Source organism: Leptodactylus fuscus, chromosome 8 (assembly GCF_031893055.1).
Source record: "Leptodactylus fuscus isolate aLepFus1 chromosome 8, aLepFus1.hap2, whole genome shotgun sequence".
NCBI lineage: Eukaryota > Metazoa > Chordata > Amphibia > Anura > Leptodactylidae > Leptodactylus > Leptodactylus fuscus.
The window spans coordinates 10,364,347-10,387,088 of record NC_134272.1 but is presented as its reverse complement, the minus strand read 5'-3'; the positions used below and the strand labels follow the sequence as shown (position 1 = coordinate 10,387,088).

The following is a 22,742-nucleotide window of genomic DNA, read 5'->3' as shown; positions in this document are numbered from 1 at the left end:
GGCTTTAAAAGAGCAGCATAAATAAGATTTATTGGAGTTTTTTTTTTTTTTACAATCAAACGTCTGCTTGGAGCCGTCAAAATGTGTTCCAAGGACAAGGGGACCTGACGTAGCATCACACACGTCGTTCACTGGCTGTGAACACAAGCTTTGGGGTTAGATTTTGCGCCGAGGGTCATATCAGTGCCGACCATGCACAGCTGTCCGTACAGAGCCTATACATTCACTTCAGCCTCCTGAGCTGCTCCTCCGAGGCTAAAGGGTTAAATATTACTCCCTAGGTTGAAGCTGACATTCCTTGAAGCTCCTGGCACCTCCGTCCGGGCACTCAGTAGAGCTCGAAGGCACTGCGGGAGTAGCGCTACCAGTCCGTGTAATGGGTTAAGACAGCAGTTGCATTGACAAGTCCATTTTTTAATAAGATAATTCCCTTCTCTATCGAACTCCCTTTTAAGCTTAAGTGTCTGATCATAAAAAAAAAAAAAAATTTGCATTCTCAACATAGTGCTCGGCGTAATTTCCATTCCGACGGTAAAACAATAGGGGGCGACGTTACAATCATCATGGAGTAGATGGGTCAGTGCCTTGTACGTTTAGTGTGCAGTTGTCAGTGGTAGATCATGATATCAGTGCAGTCACTCCCGGGGTAGAATGACAGAAGTTCTACCAGAGAGGCTCTAGGACGAGAAGGGTTAATGGGGGCATCAAAGTCGATACAGGAGGCACTGGAGGAAATTGGTCATCAGCATAGGAGAAGCCGGTTACAAAGTCCGGCCTTAGATAGGATCGGGACGGATAATTCTCAGACTGAAATGGTTAGACAGACGTGGACATGGTTCTTCTACTAAGGAAGGTGCAAGTCTTGGCTAGTAGCCGTGGACGGAGATATTGGTCAGGGCGGACGGACAGGGGACAAAGACGTGGTCACTGTTGAGAGTACACAGTCCATCTGCACCAGAGGCAGAGTCTAGAGTCCATGGAGAGAGTTCAGAGCAGGCCGTGCGGGGCTTATGGAGGATCTTCTATACCACGACCCCTTCTGGTGCCTGCTGGAAATGGCTGAAGCCCAGGAAGACTTGCTCCAGGGAGATCTGGCTCACACAGTAATCCTCAAGATCAAATTTCTCTTTGGCTTTTTCTAAGGTACCAAACACCTGAGGAAGAAGAGAATACAAGACAACTCAAAGGAAAATCTCAACCAAGGTGAAACAGTTGCTTCTGACCGCGACACATGAAAGGTTAACTGCCTGTGATCAGTCTCGTGTCTGATCACAGGCAATGCTGCCGGGTCCGTGCTACGCAGAACAGCAGATCTCCGGAGGCTGTGACACAACCTCCACTTGACTGCTCAGCAGACGCCATTTTTTTTTCATAGTGATAAGAGAGGATTGAGAAAGTGATTTGCACACAAGAATAAGATTTGATTTTCTTACCTGCGCCCAACTCAGGTCCTGATTTGTTATATGATAATGGACCATACCCTGGTGCTCGTGCTTCAGCTGGCTGCCTGTATAACACAAGAATACACCTCTGGTTAGATATAACACGATTGGAAGGTAAACAGGGCCCAGTCCCACTATCCAGCTCTGAAATGTGAGAACCAGTCAAACAGCCGGACACCACTAGGGGGAGCTCACTGCACGAGAAGCTTTCACAAGAACCTTCCAGTACTGTTGTGATGAGATTTGCCCCATGACTATTGCATTTCCTCACCTGGGAAGACTGTCTCCACAAAATCTTTAAAGGCAACCAGATCCTCTCCGCCTCTAGCTGTCTTGGCTAGTAGTGTGTATCCACTACCAAATTTGCATTTCAGGTGCTGAGGACTGCCGAGGCACTTGAGTTGACCGTTCACCATGATGGCGAGCCGCGTGCACAGAGCTTCACACTCCTCCATGCTGCAAGAGATTAGTTGGTTACAAAGGAGACTCTTTAATACACATTTCCCGTGTCCCTTTAATACTTTACAATGGTGTCAGACCTATGTGAAGTGATGATCACGGCCTTTCCGCTCTCGCGTGTTCTGGTCACTGCATCCCACAGTAGTCTCCGGGCCACTGGGTCCATTCCAGTAGAAGGTTCATCCATGAAGATGACCGGGGGACCACCTATTAGAGCGATGCCGGCACTGAGCTTCCTCTTGTTTCCACCACTGCAATGTATGGGAGAGAACAATTTATATTCCCAAAAGAGCGCAATAGTGTAAGCCCACCAGCCCACAGCGGTCCCACCTACTTACCTGTATGCCCTCACTAGTTTGTTTGCATGAGGTTCCAGGAGAAGCCCCCGCAGCATGTTCTCTACACAGCTATTAATGTACATCTCAGGGACCCCCCGCAGACGGGCGTACATGCACAGGGTCTCCCGGCCAGTCATATGTTCCAACAAGGGGTCAAACTGCGGACAGTAGCCGATCCTCTGCTGGGCCTTAAAATAGAAGGAAGCTTCTTAAGACAAAGAGTAAAAGCTGAATATGAGATTGGGAGCAGACACATTACAGAATAGGCGCAACGTGCGGCTCCCAATTACCTTCTTAGTGTTGTTTAGGATGCTGTAGCCATCGATGTAGGCGTCCCCAGAGCTGACAGTCTCATCTCCGGTCAGCATACGGAATGTGGTGGTCTTACCGGCTCCATTGAAACCTAGAAGCCCAAAACATTCTCCACGGCCCACAGCTAGAGATATGCGGTCAACGGCAAGAAGTAGAGCGCGGCGGCCATAAACCTTCAGAATGTAAGGAATACAGTTAAAGGGGTACTCCAGACACTGCCATATATTAACTTGTATGCAGAGGCAAAAAACATACTTGGCTAGCACTCCATACACCCTAGGGTCCCTTGGCTACCTTACTGCCATCCTAGATAGAAGCCACTTAGGCCGGACCCCCTTAGAATTGCCTAAGTACCTGGTACCAGCGGGTTATGTGGCAGACTGGCAGCCATTCTCCAAATTCATCAATACTACTTGGGTCCCTTAGTTCTTGGTAATGTTGGGGGTCTCAGGGCTCCCACCTTTAATAGTGTTACGTAGTTGTAGCCTTTATCACCTACCTTGCTGAGTTCCCGGATAACTAGTGGGCTACTAAGTGCCGACAGCTGCTCTACAGGAGACTCCAATACCTTCTTCCTCTCGTCGGCCACATCCCGGTCCTCTGAGGGGGTGACAGGAGACTCAGGAAGTGAAGACTGCAAATAAGAAGAAAGCAAAGGTGTGATATAAAACATATGGTTCACGTACGATCTCTACACCACAGCTCTCATAAGCTGAACACCATTACATCGCCTCCATCCCTTCCCATAATCCGTACCCAGCGACGGCGCCTGAACCGGCAGAGCTGGCAGAAGACTTGGCTCTCGATAATGAAGAGAAGGCAAAGGAAGATCAAGCCCTGAACAGCCATAGACGTCAAGTAGCGGCCCACGCCCGGCGAGGTGAAAGAGTAATAGTTGGTTTGATAGGTGATATCTGGAAAGGACAAATATGGTTGCACATCAGGGACAGGATACGGCTCCATCTTCCATGACAGAACATGAAATAACCAGCAATTACATCATGACCCATAAGGTTTAAAGTTGTAATGTGACAACCTGGTGTCAGCTGGGATCATTGGATGTCAGTGTAATGGAGGACTCCAACAAGATCTGACGCCTGTCTTATGGTACGGTGTCTTATGTGAGTGTAAAGCCAGAAGTGATATCGAGTTTACCAGTTACAACCTAATGGATGTAAAGCCCCTCCGCATACATCATGGCAGCCTGCGGAGATCTCTCCGGCTTGTCCAGTGACCTGACTACACCTCCAGACAACCGACTACCTGTTACTTACTCAGTTTCTTGCAGATGGCGTCAGTAAATGGTAAAAATGAAGTACAGAATTCGATGAAGTGGTAGTTTTGGTAGAAGTCACTGAATGATCGTCCCATGCAATAGTTGGGAAGCACCAAAAATATGAGGTCCAGGGTGTGAGAAAGGTCAACCAAGTCCAGGGCTGCCGAAAAAAAAAAACAAACATGTAAAGGTGAGAAAGCACAAAACAGTATACAGACTATGCAGTATTACATGACGCTTACTGAACAAGTCACCATGTAATACACTGTCACCCAAAACTGCTGGAGGGGGGAGACTGTCACAGATTCTCTCCGCACCAACCAAGGGACATCCATTAGCCCAAATGAGGTATATGGACTATATGGAGGTATATGGATTAGGAAATGGGGACAAATCCTTCATACATGTCCAATATCTCATCAGCAAGATAGTTGTCTCCTACGTACATGAACACGGAGGAGACATCAGTAGGTACGGAAATATTCTAGATGGAAGACGTCCTCCTCCTTACCTGGAATGCTCATGATGGTGACAGATAAGAAGCTGGCAGTGCCCGACAGGATGTTGAAGATGGTGAGCCGGGTGTAGGCGGTCGCAGTGGACGTGAAGAGGAAGCTGAACAAGTACATAAGAGGAATAACAGCCCAGCCGTACAGGAGTAACATCAGCATGACATCCACCAGGTGGCGATCCTCTGTATACGCACGCACGCCAAAGGCCTGGAACACCACCTGGAGTATAAGGACGGCAGGGGTTAAAAGAGTCGAAACCAAGAAGAGAACAATGATGTGGCATTCAGTATAATGGAAGGGGACGATAAAAGGGTCACTTACCAGCATGAGCGCACATGGGATTAGGAAGTTGAGGAGATCCCATGTCAGTGCGGACAACCAATAGCTGAAGGACGAGGCTCCGCTCACAAATTGCACATGTTTAGACTTCACCGCCCGCTCCCCGACGAGCAAGAGGGAGAAGGTGCTAGCTAAGGACGCCATTCCATATAGAAGATTAATGGCGATGGCAAAACCCGTCTGACCCCTGAAAAAGATAAAAATCATTAAAACAAAAAGTAGCTCATAGCATGGTAGACCAACCTCATTACAATGGAGAGCCCAAGAGCAGCATTGTCATATCACCACTAGGGGGAGCTCTATACAACGCCTATGCAATACTAGCTGAAACATATCGTATGTTCTCGGCTCCCTCCAGTGGTGAAAGTATATTATATAGTCGCTGCAGGGGAGGGCTACACGTTTCAGCTCCTGATCTCTTAGCTGGGGCTGCACTACACATGGCCTGTGTTCAGCTCAGTCCCATTCAAGTGAGCTGCAGTACAAAGTACAACCACTATACAAGGCATGGCGCTGTGCTTGGTAAGTAGTGAAGTAGGTTGCAGGTATCAGACTTCACCCATCCCATAAGGATAGGTCATTTTAGTCCTGGAAAATCCCTTTAACAACTAAATTATCTGACTTGGTTAGTGGGAATATATCAGAGGATCATGGGTGTAAATGCAAAGGAAGGGGACAACTGTATCAAATAAACACAGAATTGAATTACACCGGGGTGTACATGTATACTGCACGATAAGTAAAGTTCTCCTTACTCGAGAAGCTGATCCCGGGCAGTCTCGGTAGTGTTTCGTGGCTGAGGGTAGTTGGTTACTGTAATAGAAGCATTGGCCCCGGCTACTAATCTCAGCAAGGCGTTGTCAACCAGTGCCAGAGCAACGGCCACCGCGTGGAAGGCCTGGTTATTAAAACGGGCAGTCACCACGTAGCGTGAGCCATAGGGTAAGATCTCTGCAGCGCAGAGGCAATGTTCTGCAAACAGGGCACCTTCCTCAGTTGCCTTGAGCAGAAGATAGTCATCAAGGTTACCTGAAGAGACAAAAATGCAAATTAACATCTTACAATGGACTGAACATCATTGACAGCCCCTTTCTTGAGTAAGTTACCCCAGCAAGGATCAGGCACCTAGAAGCCCGGTCACTGGCAGATGTGAGTCTATGCCAAGATATATACATCACCACCCAGTGGTGACACGTGGTACTGCAGCATATCCTTATAATACCACTCACGTACCTATCACCTCCTGGGGCTCAGCATGCGTCTTATCCAGCTGCTCCCTGAAGTTTTCTGCCAGTGTCTGCAGCAGGAGAGAAGCGTTTGGAGGAAGCGAATATGGCACTGCTGTGTGTCCATAAGGTGCCAGGCTCAGCTCCAATGGCGGCGAGTCTTGAGGTCCAGGGAATGTTTTTCCTACAACCAGAGCCAATGTGGTGAACACCAAAGGCACCAAGAACTGCCCCACGACGATCTTCCAGTTTCTCCAGCTGTAAGACGCTCGCTTTACAAAAAGGGCATAGAACTGCTGGCACCAAAGGGAACACTGAGAGGGGGAAAAAAAAGAGAGGTGACGTGCATGAGGATATAAAGCATGATACACAGTGTATATACTTTAATAATATGTGTCCATCTCTGTACAGTTATTTGGAACCCATACATAGAAAGTTTTTCCCCGCCAAGGGCTCTGACATACGACCCCATACAGGCAAGGATGGCTGAACACCCTGATCACACAACAGGAGTGTCTAAACTGAAGCCTCCATTCTACGGCCAGTTTTCCTACTGTTGCATTGTATGTATGTTGCAAATATTCTAAATTCAATATACCCTAAAGCTGGGCATCTACAGTTCCAATGCAGACCTAGGTGTCTACAGACTACAAACAAGCCTTGTGTGGTCTGACCCTGCTGCATACTCCCTTTCCACCCGTCCTCTGCTTCCTAAATCGGTAGGTTACTAAGAAGGTGAAGGATGGACGGCAATATATCTGCAGGCTTAGACTATGTAGAGTTTTGCTTGCAGTCTGTTATCATAGAGACGTACACCTGCATAGATGACTTTAGACAAAAAAAAAAAAGGACATTTTTAAATAAAGACAATTTGCAAAGTCACTTCAGTTTCTTTTTTGTCATTTCAGATGTACTGAAACAATAAAAACAAACTTCTTCCCAGGGTGAACTTAAAGGGATCCTATCATTGGAGTCCCTTTTTTTTCTGACCAACATGTAGGAATAGCGTTAAGAAAGTCTTTTCTTCTCCACGCCGCCGTTTGGTAAAAATCCGGGTTCTCTTCGGTATGCAAATGAGTTCTCTCGCAGCACTGGGGGCGTCTCTAATGCTGTGAGAGAACTTTCCAGCGACACCTCCATCTATTTCTGGAACAGTCTTCTCCTTGTGTTTTCTTCTGTCCTGGGTTTCAATCTACTAGGCCTCGGGACATGCCGATTGCGCATGCCTGGGCCACAAGAAAATGGCCGAATACACCAGCTTACTGGCCTAGTAGAAAGCCCAGGACGGAAGAAAACACAAGGAAAGGTTGTTCCAGAAGAAGATGGAGGCGGCACTGGAGAGTTCTCTCGCAGCATTGGGGACGCCCCCAGTGCTGCGAGAGAACTCATTTGCATAACGAAGAAAACCCGGATTTCTACCAAACGACGGAGCGGAGAAGAATAACTTTTCTTAAGGCTATTCCTACATGTAAAAAAGGGTAACCAATGATAGGATCCCTTTAAAATGGACCTTTTCACCACCTCCTATCAGTGCTGTTAGTTTTGGTGCATTATATGCTAGCTAGACACTCAAGTGGGCGGTGCTGAGCAGGAGCAGACAAGGGGGAGCAATTCTGAGCTCTGACACTGCGTCTCTGATTGGAGCTCTAAGTCACGCCCCTTTGCCTACTCCTTGACTGTCACCACCCACTTGACATTAGAGAGCCTAGTTAGTACATCAGGTGTCAGATCGTTCTGCTCGGGAACGGTGCACAGCATAGAAAAAAGTCCAACTGCACTGGAATCACTGGCTCGGCACCTGCTGAAGGGTGTAAAGCGCCTCAGTTGGAGGAGGTGGTGAATGGTCCTCTTTAAATACAACTTTATTAACCATCCTCGTAACGCAATGCCCCACTAATGCCTCTCCTTCTGCTCACCCCTCCATTGAGCTTGATGCTGGAGCAGTCCTCAGTAATAAGGGTCCCGCTGTCCTCGGTGCAGTCGCTCATGGAGCAGGATTCCTCCACAGACCAGTCATTTGCTCGTCGCTCGTGCTGATACTGGAGGGCAGGTAGTTGTATAGCCTGGATGTCCAGACTACTGTCTACTAATTTCCCCACCCTACAACATAGAACAAGTTGAATCAGATCTCTTACAGAACATAAGGCAGGAGTCAATGTATGCAGCATTAAAAAAAAAAAATAAAACCTCTCACCTTAGAAATACTTCCTCCATAGTCGTGACCGACGCTCCATAACTGGCAATGCCCAGCTCATCGCGACGAAGCTCCAGCTCAGAGAACAGGGGCTCAAATCTAACAAAGATGGGCGAGAAGAGGATCGCTCGGTGTCTAATCTACCCAGAAATACTATAAATTGTAATACAGACTAAGACTAGTGATGTATGACCATAGGCCGCTTATGTACGACCTACCTGTGGGTGCTCTCCTTAGGCAAGATGTAAGACAGTTCTGCCCCAGCGTTACTCTCCAGAGTGGCATGGGGGACATAACTGGTAACCAGGTCTGTGATCTCTTCCACTTGGCAGTGTGGCTGCTTCACCATCACCATATGGTACCCAGCACCTGCAGAATGGGGAGAGGAAAGCGAAAGGGGAAACTTTTGGAAAAATGTAAACTTATTCCAGTGTTAGAAAAACAGGACTACATTCTGACAAAACAGTGCAAGGTTTATGGGGTATTGTAGTTAACCCCATTTAGTTCAATGGAGCATAACTGCAATACCAGGCACAACCCATGGACAGGCGGGGGGCACTGTTCCTAGAGGAACGCAGACACTATTTAAAATCCTGGATAACCTCTTTACTGTAATTAAAAGAGTTATCCAAGACCTAGGAAAATCCACAGGATAGGATATCAGTATCAGATTGGACGGGGTCTGACTGTCCGATACGCAGCTTCGGCCATGGTAGCCATATACAAGATATATGGCCAGAAGCACAGCTCTCATACACTTCAATAGGAGCAGAGCTGCTTCCGGCTGTATAGGTTGTGTACAGTTTCTGTTGGAAAGAGCTGATCGGAGCGGGGGCTGGGTATGTGAGCATCCGATTTTCCTGCACCAAGGAAAGCCCTTTAAAGGGATCCTATAGTCTAAAGAGGGTAATGGCATAACACTAAGACATTACAACCTTTGAGAACCCCACCGATCTAGAGAAGGAAACCATGTAGACCACTGATCTCCCATAGAACTGAAGCAGCATCCTGGAGATTCTCCTGAACCCTCACCATATTTGCTTTTCAGGAAGAGAGGTGACCCGCAGCACTGTAGTTGTCCCTCAGCGAGGATGGCGACTCTGTCTCCTAGAATATCGGCTTCGTCCATGAAATGTGTGGTAAGGAGTAGGGTACGATCATGTTTGTGCTGACGTAAAAGCTCCCAGGTGTCCCGGCGAGAGGCAGGGTCCATGCCAGACGTAGGCTCATCCAGCATAACAACCTAAAAGGGATCACACATTGTATTCACACTAGGTAAATCACACGCAACATGGCTTGTGTCATACAGAATACATGGCATTAGCATTATCACCTTGGACCCGCCTATCAATGCGATCCCAATGGACAATTTTCGGCAGGTTCCCCCTGACAACTGAGAGCTCAACGCTTTACGTTTCTCCTCGATTCTTAGAACTTGCAAAATTTTTTCCACCTCCTCCGGGCAGCGCCACCGGGGGCATCCTTTCAGCTGTGCACAGACATGACGATCAATATGATTTTGGCACACAGCTTATACACAACGTTACATTGTGAGCTTATTGTATGACATGATCCTTACAGCAGCGTAAAAGTAAAGGTGCTCCTCCACCGTAAGACCCTGGAATAAGACGTCATGTTGAGGGCAAAGCCCCAGATTGCGTCTGATAAGAGCAGTGTCTCGAGAAATCTCATATCCTCCAATGTAGCATTCACCACCCGATGGGGGGAAAAGGCCTGAAGATAAAACAAAGAAGGAAGGGCAAAAACATAATGTGATGAAAAGCAGATCGGATGGGCAATGTCTGGTATTGCAAATTAGCCACATTATTCAGATGAGTGTTGCAGAATCTTCACTACAATTGTGCAACAGCTACGCTTGGTATTGCAACTCAGTGCATTCACTTGAATGGGACTGGGCTGCAAACAGGACACATGACTGATGAATGTGACCTCACATGGCTCAGGGGGCACCGCTGCCACTTCAAACAGCTGATCCCAGTCATCCAAGGTGCCAGACCTCCCCTGAATTCAAATTGATGACCTGTGGTAAGGATTTAAAGCCAGAGTAGGACATCACATACCTGTCAGCATAGATAAAGTAGTACTCTTGCCAGCTCCATTATGACCCAGTAGTACAGTAATTTGTCCTTCATACATGTTAAGCGTGAGATCCCGCACAGCAACACGCCTCTTACCATTCACACGGAACGCCTGAGGAACAAACACGCACTGAATATACAGTCAATGATGGATGGATAAAAGTACAAAGGGGAATATTATAATGCCGGATAGGTCTGGCAGCACTTTATCCCCCATGAGGACAAAGGATCAGACATGTTGAAAAGCAACATGGCCGACCCTTTTCCCCTAACATCTTCCCTAAAGGAAAGTCAAGATACTCCCATACATATTAATTGGTCAGGAAAGTATCGTCAGGTTTGGCCACATAATACACAAGAGCATGCTATAAAGACAGAGAGGAAATCGTATTGACCACAGAGGAAATACGAACAGTGACATCTAGTGGACATGTAGTAACATTGCACCTTTGTTAAATGTTTTATGCGAATGCCTGGTATCAGGTCGGCCGGTTCTTCTTCCAAGTATTCCCCTCTCAAGGCCTTTTCAGGATCTTCATCATCTTCCTTCTCTATGAATTCTGCATCCCTGGCAGTCCCGCACCAATAGGATGGCTGAAAAAACGCCCATAAGAGTTAAAGTTGGCTTTTATTAGTTCCAAATGAAGTGACATTTTACAAGTTCAGAACAGTATGGATCTGGGTGCGGAGACCATCACTAAGCGCTGTGCCCATTCCCGTGTGATCGGCTTCTCGCAGATCTGCCCAGGGCCGCAGTCAGCAGTGTATGGACTGACTAGTCGCCCAGCAGAGCTGAATCACATCACAACTCATGGCTTCTGCCATGTTGGGAATCTCAGCACCCAGATGCTCACCGATCACACCCACTGATATCTCACTATGGTTTGCATATAAAAAAAAACGTAATGTAGTTCACCTTTTAAATGGGTTCTTACCAGGAAGCAGAAGTACCAAGGCTGGGGGACGCCATAGTCTCCTGGCATAATAGACTCCACATACCAGCCAATGACTGAGTACACAACAGAATCCAGCAGCAGCATCCCCATGACCTGACCCAGAGTGAAATTGTCATCCACACTGACGGGGGTTAGCAAGTTTGACCACTGAGCGCCCGTACCTAGAGGAACCAATGACATAAAAAAAAAAAAAAATCATTGAAATTCACCTTTACAGATACATTTTGTACAAAAAATGAGGAACACACCATGAAGAATAAAGATGAAATGGTTAACGCTGACCTTTGCCCTCAAACATTCCGATAAGTTGTGCGCCCATGGCCATGCCCACGTTGGAAATAAGACAAGACGTCAGTTTCTCGCCATGAGTTATCATGTCGTAACGGGGGGAGATGAAAAAGTAGGGAATGTAAGAGAAGAAATAGAGGAACCCCCCGGCAGCAGCTGCCACATTGGCTGTAGGAAATAGACGGGAAAAAATAATCATATAGATGTCACTTTCATCATCATCATCAAAGGGCTTATGCCATGAAAATAATTGATCTTCTGTCCATAGGATTGAGGACAAATTGCTGGTCGGTAGAGGTGCCCCGGATGAGACCCCCTCTATATCCTGAGAACGGAGGGTGGTTTAGCCATAGCAGATGCAACACCCCACCCCCTGCTCCATTCATTTTAATAGGAGTGCCAGAGATTGACATGAATGGAGCAGGGGTATGTCCATAAACAATAAAACAACCCCTGGTCTCAGGATTGATGGCGGTCTCTTTGGTTGGACCCCTACCAATCAGCAATTTATCCCCTATCCAAGAGAAGGAAAATGATTTATTGCGGCATAACCTCTTCAATAGCCAGAGATGAAGGGACGGAGCGAGAGCGTACGCCTACCTCGTGAGAAAAAGCTGCTGATCATGAAGCTGAAGGAGATGGTGCAGACTGCAAAAACCAGGAGGTAGACAAAGACCACAGTGGGGTCACTACGAGTGAGCACTGCCCCCTTGTCACTGGTCTGAAAGGTAAAGGAATATAAAAGTCAAAAAGCATATGAATGTTCCTTCCCGCTATGGATTGCATGTACATCCTAATAATCAGGAAGGGCAGATCACATAGACTTTATACAAGGAGGAAAGCAAACAAGATGGTCTGAAAATGGGGTGAAGGTATCACATAGGAGGTGTATAAGCACAGAGCAGATACATAAGACTCTTGATCAAGTTATTGAGAATTGACCTGCAACTACATGGTCCGGCCACTACACAGGGGATGGCGCTGTCTGCTTTTAGCTACACTGTGCAGATATCAGCTGATCGGTGAGGGTACTAGGTATCACCCCACCACCAATCTGGTGTTGATGACCTATCCTAAGGAGCAATATCGAGCTTTGGAAACACCTTTGACAGTCAGTTTTACTTTGAGCCAAATTAAAGTATTACTGACCTGGACACACAGAAGTAAAGTGACGAAAAAGATGGACACCATAAGTAACAGGAAGAAATGGATGAACCAGGCCGTGGAGTGAAGCCAGGACTTCAATCCCATCACACGCATGTACTCCTGTAAGACATGACACATACATGTACATCAATAGGTTGTAATACTCAAGATCTACTATAAGGAACTCTTCAGTCCATCAAGATGGAGTCCTCTAAGCTCTCACCTTCAGCTTTCGCTCTTTCTCCAGAACCAGAGCGCGCACAATGCTCAGCGAGGTGTACGTGAAGCTCAACATAAGGAGCAAGGGGAGCTGATTCTGGATTGCCAGGATGAAGAGGTCATTGACGTAAGGTGGAAAGGGAAACCGTCTTAGTAAGACATCAATATTATCCAGGAGGGCCTGTCCGGAATCATTGGCATGGTAGGTAATGATCGCCCGGTCCACAAGATGCTGCACGGCGAGAAAGCACTCTCTATAGTACCCTAAAAAGGGAAAACAAAGGTAATATTATGTACGTGGCAATCCACAATCCTAAATAAAAGTGATGGAATATACCCCAGGTCAGATGTGTGTATGTCTATATAGCCCTGTTGGGGGCAGTAACATCCTGCACTGAACAACGTGAGAACACAAAAAAAAGCAATGGTGCGATACATGATATGTACTCCAAAGCATCACCACTGAAAAAACAGGGTTTGTCCTGCAAAAAACAAGCCCTCATATACATACATCAATGGAAAAGCTGTTGTCTCCCGAAAGGTGAGGATGCCAAAACAGGAAAAAAAACACAGGGTGTCCTTAAAATGTTTCCCAGTACTAGGATACGGATTGCTGCGGCCTCTGCATTACTTACTAAGCACAGCGCTGTACATTGTATAGTGGTTTTGCCTGGTATTGCAGCTTAGTCCCATTCATCTGAATGGGACAGAGCTGCAGCTTGGCCATGTGATTCATGGACATCACATCACTGGCCTCAATATCACAGCCTCGGACAAACCCCTTTAAGACATCAGTAAGACAAGGCGCTAACATGAAGACAGCCTCACTATGTACAGGGGGAGAACAGACTAGTCCAGCCTCACCTGGGTTGCCTCCAGTCGCATCCCCACGCTCCCGAGGCCCCGGCAGCTGGAAGAGTGGATATAGGTATCTTGTGTGCCAGTTGCGATCCACATTTGGGTTGAGTGCAGACTGTTCACTGATTGGAACGTTGCGAGGACTGTACTTGAAGCGCAACTTGTAGTGTACCTGTGCCAAGTAACAGGGAAAAGGCAGATTTCGGCAAGTTATTCTATGCTGCATATCATCCTGTACATTGCCCAGATCATCCCCTGGTATATAAACCTGTACGGAGGTGGAATGTACATACAGTGCCATATATAATGCATAGGTGTATACTAAACCAGGACATGGCTGCAGCATCTGCAGGGGGCCAGATAGTATGCAAAGGAAGACTCCGGCATGTTTCTAGACCCCACAATTTTCCTGGATCCCCCCCCCCCCACAGCTTGCTCAGGCCATTACATTCTGCTAAATCCTCACCTGTAGTGGTAATGGGTCATCGCTGTTATTGAAGGCATGTTCGAAGACGACGGCCGCCAGCACATTGCCAGACTGGTTGTCACGTCTAATAAACCTCTCAAAATCTTCTTCGGTGGGAAATCCTCGGGCTGTGGACAAGAGCGACGGTATATAAAAGACGACCCCACCACGTCCACCATTGAAACCAAGAATTGTCCTAATGCTTTTAATGATGTAATTAGGAAGGCAGAGCCTCAGTCATGCAGCTCAATTGAGGGCGCTCCCTTTAACATCATGACCGACCTTCCCTGGGGCCTTTGTTTGCAATGATGTTGGGATTTTACCAGGTAGTCCCTCAGCCAAGGAATGCTGTTTCAATGTTATTGTATCTCATCAGCCTGGTGCAGAGAAGACTGACCTGGCAGAGGTGAGAGGCTTCTAGACAGGGTTGGGGGATGTCGTTTCTCCATAGGGAGAGACCACCATTTAGGTGTGTGGAGTCTTGCCATGAGCGCTCCACTGTGCAAGGGAACCTGGGAAGAATATGCAAATCTGTCTTCCATGATGTAATTGCACATCCTCAGGGAGCGCCCTCTATTGGACTGCATGACTGAGGCTCCGACTTCCTAATTACATCATGGAAGACAGATTTGCATATTCTTCCCATGTTTCCTTGCACAGTTGAGCGCTAATGGCTTAATAAGACTCCCTATGGTCTCCTCCTATGGAGACACGATATCCCCCTAACCCACATGCTTTTAAAGCAACTTTGCAAATCTCTTAGCTAAATGTTTCCTACTGTATACAGCTCCTGTGCAGAGCTGTGTCTCTCTATAGTTACAGACTACAAACAAGTCCAGTGTAGTCTGATCCTGCAGTTACGTCTTACTACAAACCCCTGGACACATTGTATTGTTGTTTGGGGAAACACTTTAAAGAAATGGGACGTAATTGTGTTGCTTGCCTTACCTCGGACATCAATCCCCAGATTCTTCTCCACTTTTCCCACAATGTCCCGCACGGCATCACTATTGGACGGGACATAGGCTAGCTCCCATTTTCCAAATTGAAAGAGAGTGGGCAAGTTAAGAAAGTCCACGGGATCGTATACAGTGGCATTGGGGTGGTTCTCCGAATCGACCCTATGCCTCAGTGCTATGAGGATAACCGAAAACAGCAGCGGCAGCAACAACTCAATCACTGTCACCAGGACCTGACGTTTCTGTGAGGACAGGACACAAAGATTTAATGGGATAACCTCTGGGACCGAACCTTAGTATGGAGGAGCGAAGAACTTTCCTACCATGTCCTGTAATAACTAGGTATCTTACCTGTAAGACGTAATTCTTCCATAGAAGGAGCCGAAGCTGCCGAAACACCGACATTGTGGATGACTCTGGTAGATGACAGCCACTCAGAAGCTGCAGAGAGTAAATACAGTGTCAGCCAAGGAGGAGGGATTACAAAAACCCTGATGTATGTTCCTTTCCTTACATTATTCTATCAGCTCCCTCGATACCCCGGACGTCTTTAGCAGAGACTTGTCCAGTGGATATGGACATTAAAGAAGTCTCCGCAGAAGATTTCCTTCCACCCCTACCAGGGAGTGTTCTCTGCTGTATTGTGCAAGGTACTTGATGGTGACTGCTCCTCCAAGACTGAGTCCTAGCTATCCTACAGATGTTCTCTCTATGAACGCAAAGCACTTGTCGCTCTTAAGTACCATACAATTTTACCTATTAGGGAAAGTGGAATATTTCTGCAGGGATAAGGAAGTGCCCAGTGACGCAGAACGTTGCGACACAAGCATGCCGTGGTGTAATGCTAAAGTAAACGTAGTGCAAAGTTTGCACACCTCAAGTACAGCACTTTGATGTTGCATTCCAGAAATCTAAAATAAAATAAAAATGTAATGCTCTGCAGATTGTGTCACTGTGTCAAGATCTACCGGCTGGGAGTCTGTCAGTATCAAGCTCACCATGGGTCCGTCAGTACACAGCGAGAAGCTTCACAGATTGTGGGTCAGTGACTACATGGTGTGATGCTCTGCAGACCGTGGGTCTATCAGTACAGGGCGTGATGCTCTGCAAGACTTAGTTACTTACAGTAGTTTCTGATGCGGCTCCTAGTCCATACAATACAACACAATGCATACAACAATGGCAGCTAATCTCTTACACAATGTCCCGGTGTCTCCAGAATAGCCCTGAAACATGTATGTAACATAACCAATATGCCTTGCAGAGCAGCTTTCCTGCAGATGAGTGTTTGTAGAGTAAATATCCCCGTCATTAACCCCATACTGTCCCATTGTCCTCACTTTCTGCTGACATTGCTTCTTTACTGTTTATACAGCTTTTTCCGTCTTCTCTATGGGGTATGGGAAGTCAGGCTTTGTTCACATCTGGAATGGAGGCCCATTAGGACCCGATTCCACCAAAAATCAAACACACAGCTATCTAAAATGATGGGACTACAAGTGACAAGTAAGCCAAGGTCCTAGAGGTCTAGGCCTCGCTGCCCTGAAGTGACGGTATATCCTAGCCCAGGGATCGGCCACCTTCGGGACGCCCGCTGTTGTGAAACTACACTTACTAGGCTGCTCCCAGAACCCCTATATATGATTGTAACATGCTGGGAGTTGTAGCTGGAGATTGCTGATCCCTGTCCGAGCCATATGCCATCACAATAAGAGACTGGAATAACCCTTTAACTCCCCTATTCTGCTCTACCAAACAGTACGTGCAGTGGTAGAAAATGAGCCTATCCCAGGTATACAATAATACCGCAGGGTGCAAATCCCACCACGCATTTCACTATGGAACCATATACCAGTATGTTGTCAGGTAACAGGCGGTAAGCCTTCCCCTGAGCTGCAAGATCACATGAGCGATCATCTGGCCGCCCATCATCCCAGGAGACATATGCAAGAACAATGACAGAAGAGAGAATGCAGAAGAATCCAGCAACAGCCCTCAGAGCATGCTGGGAGTTATGGTTCTGCATCTTATACTAAGATAAGAGCCTAGATTTTCAATCCCCCATTAAAACCGCCCTGGTCCATGTCTTATTATTGCAGAGGTGATGTCCTCCACTGGGGATCCCTCTTTATAATCCTCTGCATAGGCAGCAGCGGGGACTGAGGTCATCTATACGTTACGTGGACGGTCATACATCGCCATTGCTTATCCTACAATGCCTGGCTGTCTGTGGTTTTCCTGGGGATTTCTGTGGCCTCACCAATGACAATCATCTGCTCGCTGCAGCGGTTGTCATATTAAAGGGATTGTCTATGAAACCCTAAACAGGCCTAATGCGTTATATTCCTGACTTATAACCTATTGCTTTATGATCTGTAGGGATCTGACCTCTGGCGTTCCAGTTGACCATTGTTTTTCCCTGCAGAGTAGCCCCCTGGTCACCCGATAGGCTCAGTGCCAGGGGCTATACTGCACTTAAAGGGGTTATCCCAGGACTACAATTTACTTATTTCCCAGCCAAGTCTTCAGGGCTGTATGTCAGATGTCCAGGCAGGCTCCAACCCTGGGTCACAGCACCCAAGCCCATCACAGGTCACCTATGCAATGGCGGCTGGCTTTACTATTACAATGCTCTAGTCTTCCTGCCTATATGGTATAGGTAATATTAGTGAACAGTGGAGAGGACATCTGGTGCCAGGTGATGGTTCAGAGCACCACAAATGATGGGTCAGAACCAGCCCAGACATCCAATGTGTAGAATTGAAAGAACCCAGCTGGATATAGATAAAATGTCTCTAACTGCACAGACATGATTGCAGACAAGTGCACCAGCGTGCAGGGAAAGCTTATAGAAGCGTATAGTACAACATCAGTGCTGCAGCCCGTCCATGACACGATCGGTGGGGGCCCCGAATGTCGGCTCCCTATTTACCATAAAGTGATGGTGATATCATCCATTTACAAGATAACAGATAATGTAGGAATATCACTTACTTATCACAGCTTAGCTCTATGCACCGCTGAGGGCGACATTACATGCCAGTCTGCACCCATGTGGCACGATCTATAGGCTTAATGACATTAGGATACATGGAGCAAATGTGCAATGAAGTCCAGGGGTCGCTCAAGTTACAATATTCATGGAGTCAGGGATGACCATAAGTTGTTGAGACTATAACACGGTGTAACAGTAATGGAGTCCCAAGAAAAAATAAAGATTAAATTAAAGTCATCCGATAACGAATATGGATATAGTAAGTCCTTACACACACACAGTGCACCCAAAAAACAAGACGCGGCCCTCACCTGGTGTCCAAAGGGAAGCAAAGAGCATGTAGTACTGCGCTATAGTATAGGGAGGTGCCACCAGTCAGTCAGTAAGGGCATGCACCTCACTAATATAGGGAAATGTCCTCCACCAAGTGCAGAATGTTCAGTCCGGATTCAAGTTATAATGGTCCAGGACATATAGCATGGCGGGTGAGCGCCGTACGGGAGGTGGCTACATCCAAAAGCTGGAGGGACATATCTACTAAATAGTGTCAAGGACGTGAACATACAGCGCTCCCTTTACAAAGCTCATATACTATACTATAGGGTCTGCCATCTGGTCAGCAAGACACCTGCCGCCAACTATCCCCAGTCAATAGCGCCCCATCCCCCACCTATAGGAAGGGGTCATTATCTTTGCACCTAAAAGACAAAGGCCAAGAGTTAGCAGAAGGGCTGGTAGTAGCGCCCCCTCCTGAGCAGATAGAAGCACTAATCTCAGCTCCAGTACAAACACCAGATCATATAACCTGTCCAAAAAAAAAAAAACTGAGAAGGATTTACCGCAGATAGCACGCCTAGCCTAAAAGCAACCGCCAGGCTGGAGGATCGGAGGTCACTGGTCCGGTTGGGCTGGTTTATCGTCTTTATACATGAAATATGCTGCAGGTTCATCTGGCGAGGATCCATCAATCAAGTCTGTAGTCTTCTATTAGGGCATATAGATGGCGTTCACCACTTAGGACCCCCAGCTCGAGTCGGGGGGCCTGTACGTAGGTGGCACTCCGCTGTACCAGGCCCATGCTGTATATGTAGTATATTTTTGGACCCTAAAACGTATGGCCAGGCTACAATCAAAACAGATTGCAAAGGGGTTCAGGAGCCGGACCATGGTGATAAGTGCTTTCAAGGGAGTCTTGAAATTTTTGTGCCATAATCCACCTACAAAAATCCTTCCACGCAGGTCGCCATACACATTAGAAGAACACGGGACGAACCTGATTATTTTGGCCGACCATTTAATACATATAGCAGTCTCCTGACTGGCTGCAACCATGCCTTATGTCTTATTCCCCTCTTCCTATTAAGAACACATGCATGAACGGCCAAGCCGAGTGTGCACGTGTGTCCAGTAGGCAAAGCAAACATTCGACAGTCATTGGAACCGACCAACTATATACATTTTTATGGACAGAGTGAAGACGGGTTGGGCAAAGTGAAATTCCACATGCCCAATCTTTTCCTGTCCTCAGGTGTCTGGTAGCGGCATATACACATACTCAGGTGAGCGGGTATATAGGTGGCACTTAATGGGAGCCGAGTGGCAGTACCACGTCATGGCCACCTACGTCTGGTTCAGTACTTCGTGATAATGTGACGCCTCCGGCTGCTGTTTAGGAGGGGTGCCAGGGGTTGGTTCCCCCCAATTTGATACTGATGACCTAGGATAGGCCATGAACATCTATCCCTGGACAACCATTTAAGCTATGGGGCGCTATATTAGTTCTACCTAAAACTTTCATCACCCCCATGTTACCTGGCTACTCAGGTCGTTAAAAAAAGCAATAACAGTAGCCGAGCGACATATTAGATATACAAGGAGCTTCATCTCCCACTTGCCAAAAGTCAGCAAACAAATCTGACACACAATGCAAAGTAAATAATTGCACAGACACATAATATCACTTACTGACATGGTGCGAGCACTTACTGACACCATGTGATCTATAACGTCCTGATCAGCCGGAACCCCACCCCAACGGTAAATACTCCGTAGCCAGAACGTTGTGAATGTCTATTACCTGTTATTGTATCTAAGGGGTTTATCTGACATCTATGAAGATCCTGCAGTGATCTAAAGCACAACCCACACGTAAAGCTCTGTGCACACTGTCATTTTTTATTCTTAAATGTAGATTGTGAGCCCGCTATAGGGATATAGGATATAGGGATCACAATGTACATTTATTTTCCTATCAGTATGTCTTTGTAGAATGGGAGGAAATCCACGCAAACACGGGGAGAACATACAAAGTCCCTGCAGATGTTGTTCCTGGCGGGATTCGAACCCAGGACTCCAACGCTGCAAGGCTGCAGTGCTAACCACTGAGCCAACGTGTTGCCCCCAAGTGCACAATGTCATTAAAAGCCTCTGGTTGCAGTTTTTAACCTTTCCTAATAGTAAGGAGTACTATGACGTCAAAAACACCAGGACGGGTGGCTCAGTGGTTAGCAGCCTTGCAGCGCTGGAGTCCTGGGTTTGAATTCTGCCAGGAACAACATCTGCAAGGAGTTTGTATGTTCTCCCCGTGTTTGTGTAGATTTCCTCCCATTCTACAAAGACATACTGATAGGAAAAAAACCTGACGATATCTGTAAAGCGCTGCAGAATAGGATATATATATATATATATATATATATATATATATATATATAAACAAGCCAGGACTGTAGTGTGAACTAAGCCTTATGGTGGCCAAACAGTTAAAGGGATTTTCCAGGCAAATGATTCTCATGACCCTTCTTTAGAGTAAGTTATCAGATCGGCAGGGGTCCAACAACCAGGACCCCCGATGATCAGCCGTTCTCGGCAGTCATCGTATGGAGAACAGGTGGCAGTGCTGAGCTAGGCTGGAGCTATGTGGTAACTTTGGACATGACTCACGCCACATGACCAAAGATCGCAGTGTCAGCTTGCATCTCCTTTGTTTATAAAGTGTTAAGACTGCAGCTTCCACTTACAAAAATATTGCAGGATCTTGTTTGTTAGAAGTCACAGCCTGACTCCATTTACATCGCCATCTTTGGTCACCATGACAAGAGTTGCAGCCAAATTCGCCTTCTAGGTCTAACCGTGACCACTACCTATCTGCTTCCAGCTCTGTTGTCTGTATAGATTGGCCGGGGTCCTGGGTGTCAGACTCCTGCCAATCTGATATTGATGACCTGTCCTAAAAAAGGATATATCATCAATGTCATTTGTCTAGAAAATCCCATTAAGGTAGATGTCTGCTGACAGTCATTCCTCACATACCCCTTAGACACATGCACTCTCGGTTTGCAGGCTCTAAGCGCTTATGTAAACAATGGATTGAGTATATTGAAATCCAATAGCCCAAAGCTTCTTTCCCTCGGACATCTGTCATCAGGGGGAAGTCAGGACACTCCGAAACACATTAGATGGTCAGCCAATCCCAGTGTAATCAGTAAGTTTGGGTGTCATTTATCTAAGACGTATGGGCACCCATATGGTTGTGTCACCGCTAGTGCCAGCGATACAACATGAGACTAATCCTCCTCTACCAGACCAGTGACATATTGTTTACACTGCTGGGAGATTTGCATCCTATGTAAACGACGATCTGCAAAGCACATTCTACCCACTACGCTGATACACTGTAACGCAGCCTCCATCTCTGACAAAGCGGCAGATTTTCAGCTTCTGGGTGAACGCTCAATGACATTAGGCAGAAAATGGCACGTAAGTACAAGAGTAAGGTGTGTAAGGTTCCCAAAATCCAGGATTGTTGGGGTAAGGGGTGATCCCCTGCACCTGCACCCTCGCTGACCTGCTGCAAGTATTAGTACGGCACCTACAAGACTAGCCAAGGGCCCTTTGTTCTATAGAGGGTGGGGGTGGGGACAGAGAATGGTTTCTATTGGTAATAAAGTGGTGAAATCCTGAAGTGACGGGTGAGGTACGCCGGGGTGGTGGCCATGACAGTGGTCTCAGGGCACAGGTGGTGTCTCACCTCTCAGGGCTGGCTCCTTGGCACCATGGCCTCTCCTCTAGGAATGGCTGCTCAGCTCAGGGCTGTCTTTGTGTAAGATGAGGCCTCAGGGCTGAGCGGCCGTGTAGTCCAGAGGCTGCAGCAGTGTCATGGCGGTGCTGAGGGGCAGCTCAGACTGGCAGGGGTGGCGCCATCTCCGGCTGGGCACAGTGTCGGGCGGCAGGTGCAGCAGCTCTCTCTCTCTCTCTGTCTCTGTGGCAGCAGCAGCGGCAGCAGACAGCCGGTGACGTCACCGTCCTCCCCACAAACAGAAGGCAAACACCAGCCTCAGCCAGCCGCTTCCGGGTAAGGTCACATGACGACTCTCAGCTGGTCACGTGAGCGGTAGAACGCAAACAAAGGAACTGCGGCGGCGGCCGGCGAGGAGGAGGAGTCACCGCAGAACACCGGGTCACGTGACCGCCTGCTCCTCTACGTCCATAATAATGGGGGGCAAAGCCAGAAATGGGTCATAAAGGAAAGATGAACCATCCCCCTCCCTGTCTGCATCCCCTCTAGCCTTTGCACCAAAAACTACATATGTGTTCCGGAAACGCGTTGCGTTTTTTTTTCCTGCAGCGTTTTTCATTTTGATTTCGCCGTGTTTTCCTTT

General features: G+C 47.2%; 1 protein-coding gene across 2 annotated transcripts; it reads right to left on the bottom strand.

Moving 5' to 3' along the window:
- Window positions 1–18: 18 nt before the first annotated feature.
- ABCA3 (ATP binding cassette subfamily A member 3) lies at window positions 19–22,338 on the bottom strand. Of its 2 annotated transcripts, none has more exons than XM_075285002.1 (31): window positions 22,112–22,338; window positions 15,441–15,530; window positions 15,079–15,331; window positions 14,131–14,258; window positions 13,671–13,836; window positions 12,811–13,070; window positions 12,591–12,707; window positions 12,042–12,162; window positions 11,436–11,609; window positions 11,133–11,314; window positions 10,645–10,791; window positions 10,180–10,309; window positions 9,678–9,832; window positions 9,432–9,587; window positions 9,131–9,341; window positions 8,317–8,467; window positions 8,099–8,197; window positions 7,821–8,004; window positions 5,912–6,218; window positions 5,434–5,707; window positions 4,661–4,865; window positions 4,339–4,558; window positions 3,826–3,987; window positions 3,308–3,465; window positions 3,051–3,185; window positions 2,530–2,724; window positions 2,240–2,427; window positions 1,982–2,152; window positions 1,714–1,898; window positions 1,434–1,507; window positions 19–1,154 (listed from the first exon to the last, which is right to left on the bottom strand). In XM_075285002.1, exons 2-31 carry the CDS (start codon window positions 15,492–15,494, stop codon window positions 1,023–1,025), a joined length of 5,094 nt encoding a protein of 1,697 aa, XP_075141103.1. In that variant the 5' UTR covers window positions 15,495–15,530; window positions 22,112–22,338; the 3' UTR covers window positions 19–1,022. The 2 variants fall into 2 exon arrangements, with proteins under 2 accessions (XP_075141103.1, XP_075141104.1); XM_075285003.1 differs by lacking the exon at window positions 22,112–22,338 and adding an exon at window positions 18,924–18,988.
- Between the last annotated feature and the right edge of the window lie 404 nt (window positions 22,339–22,742).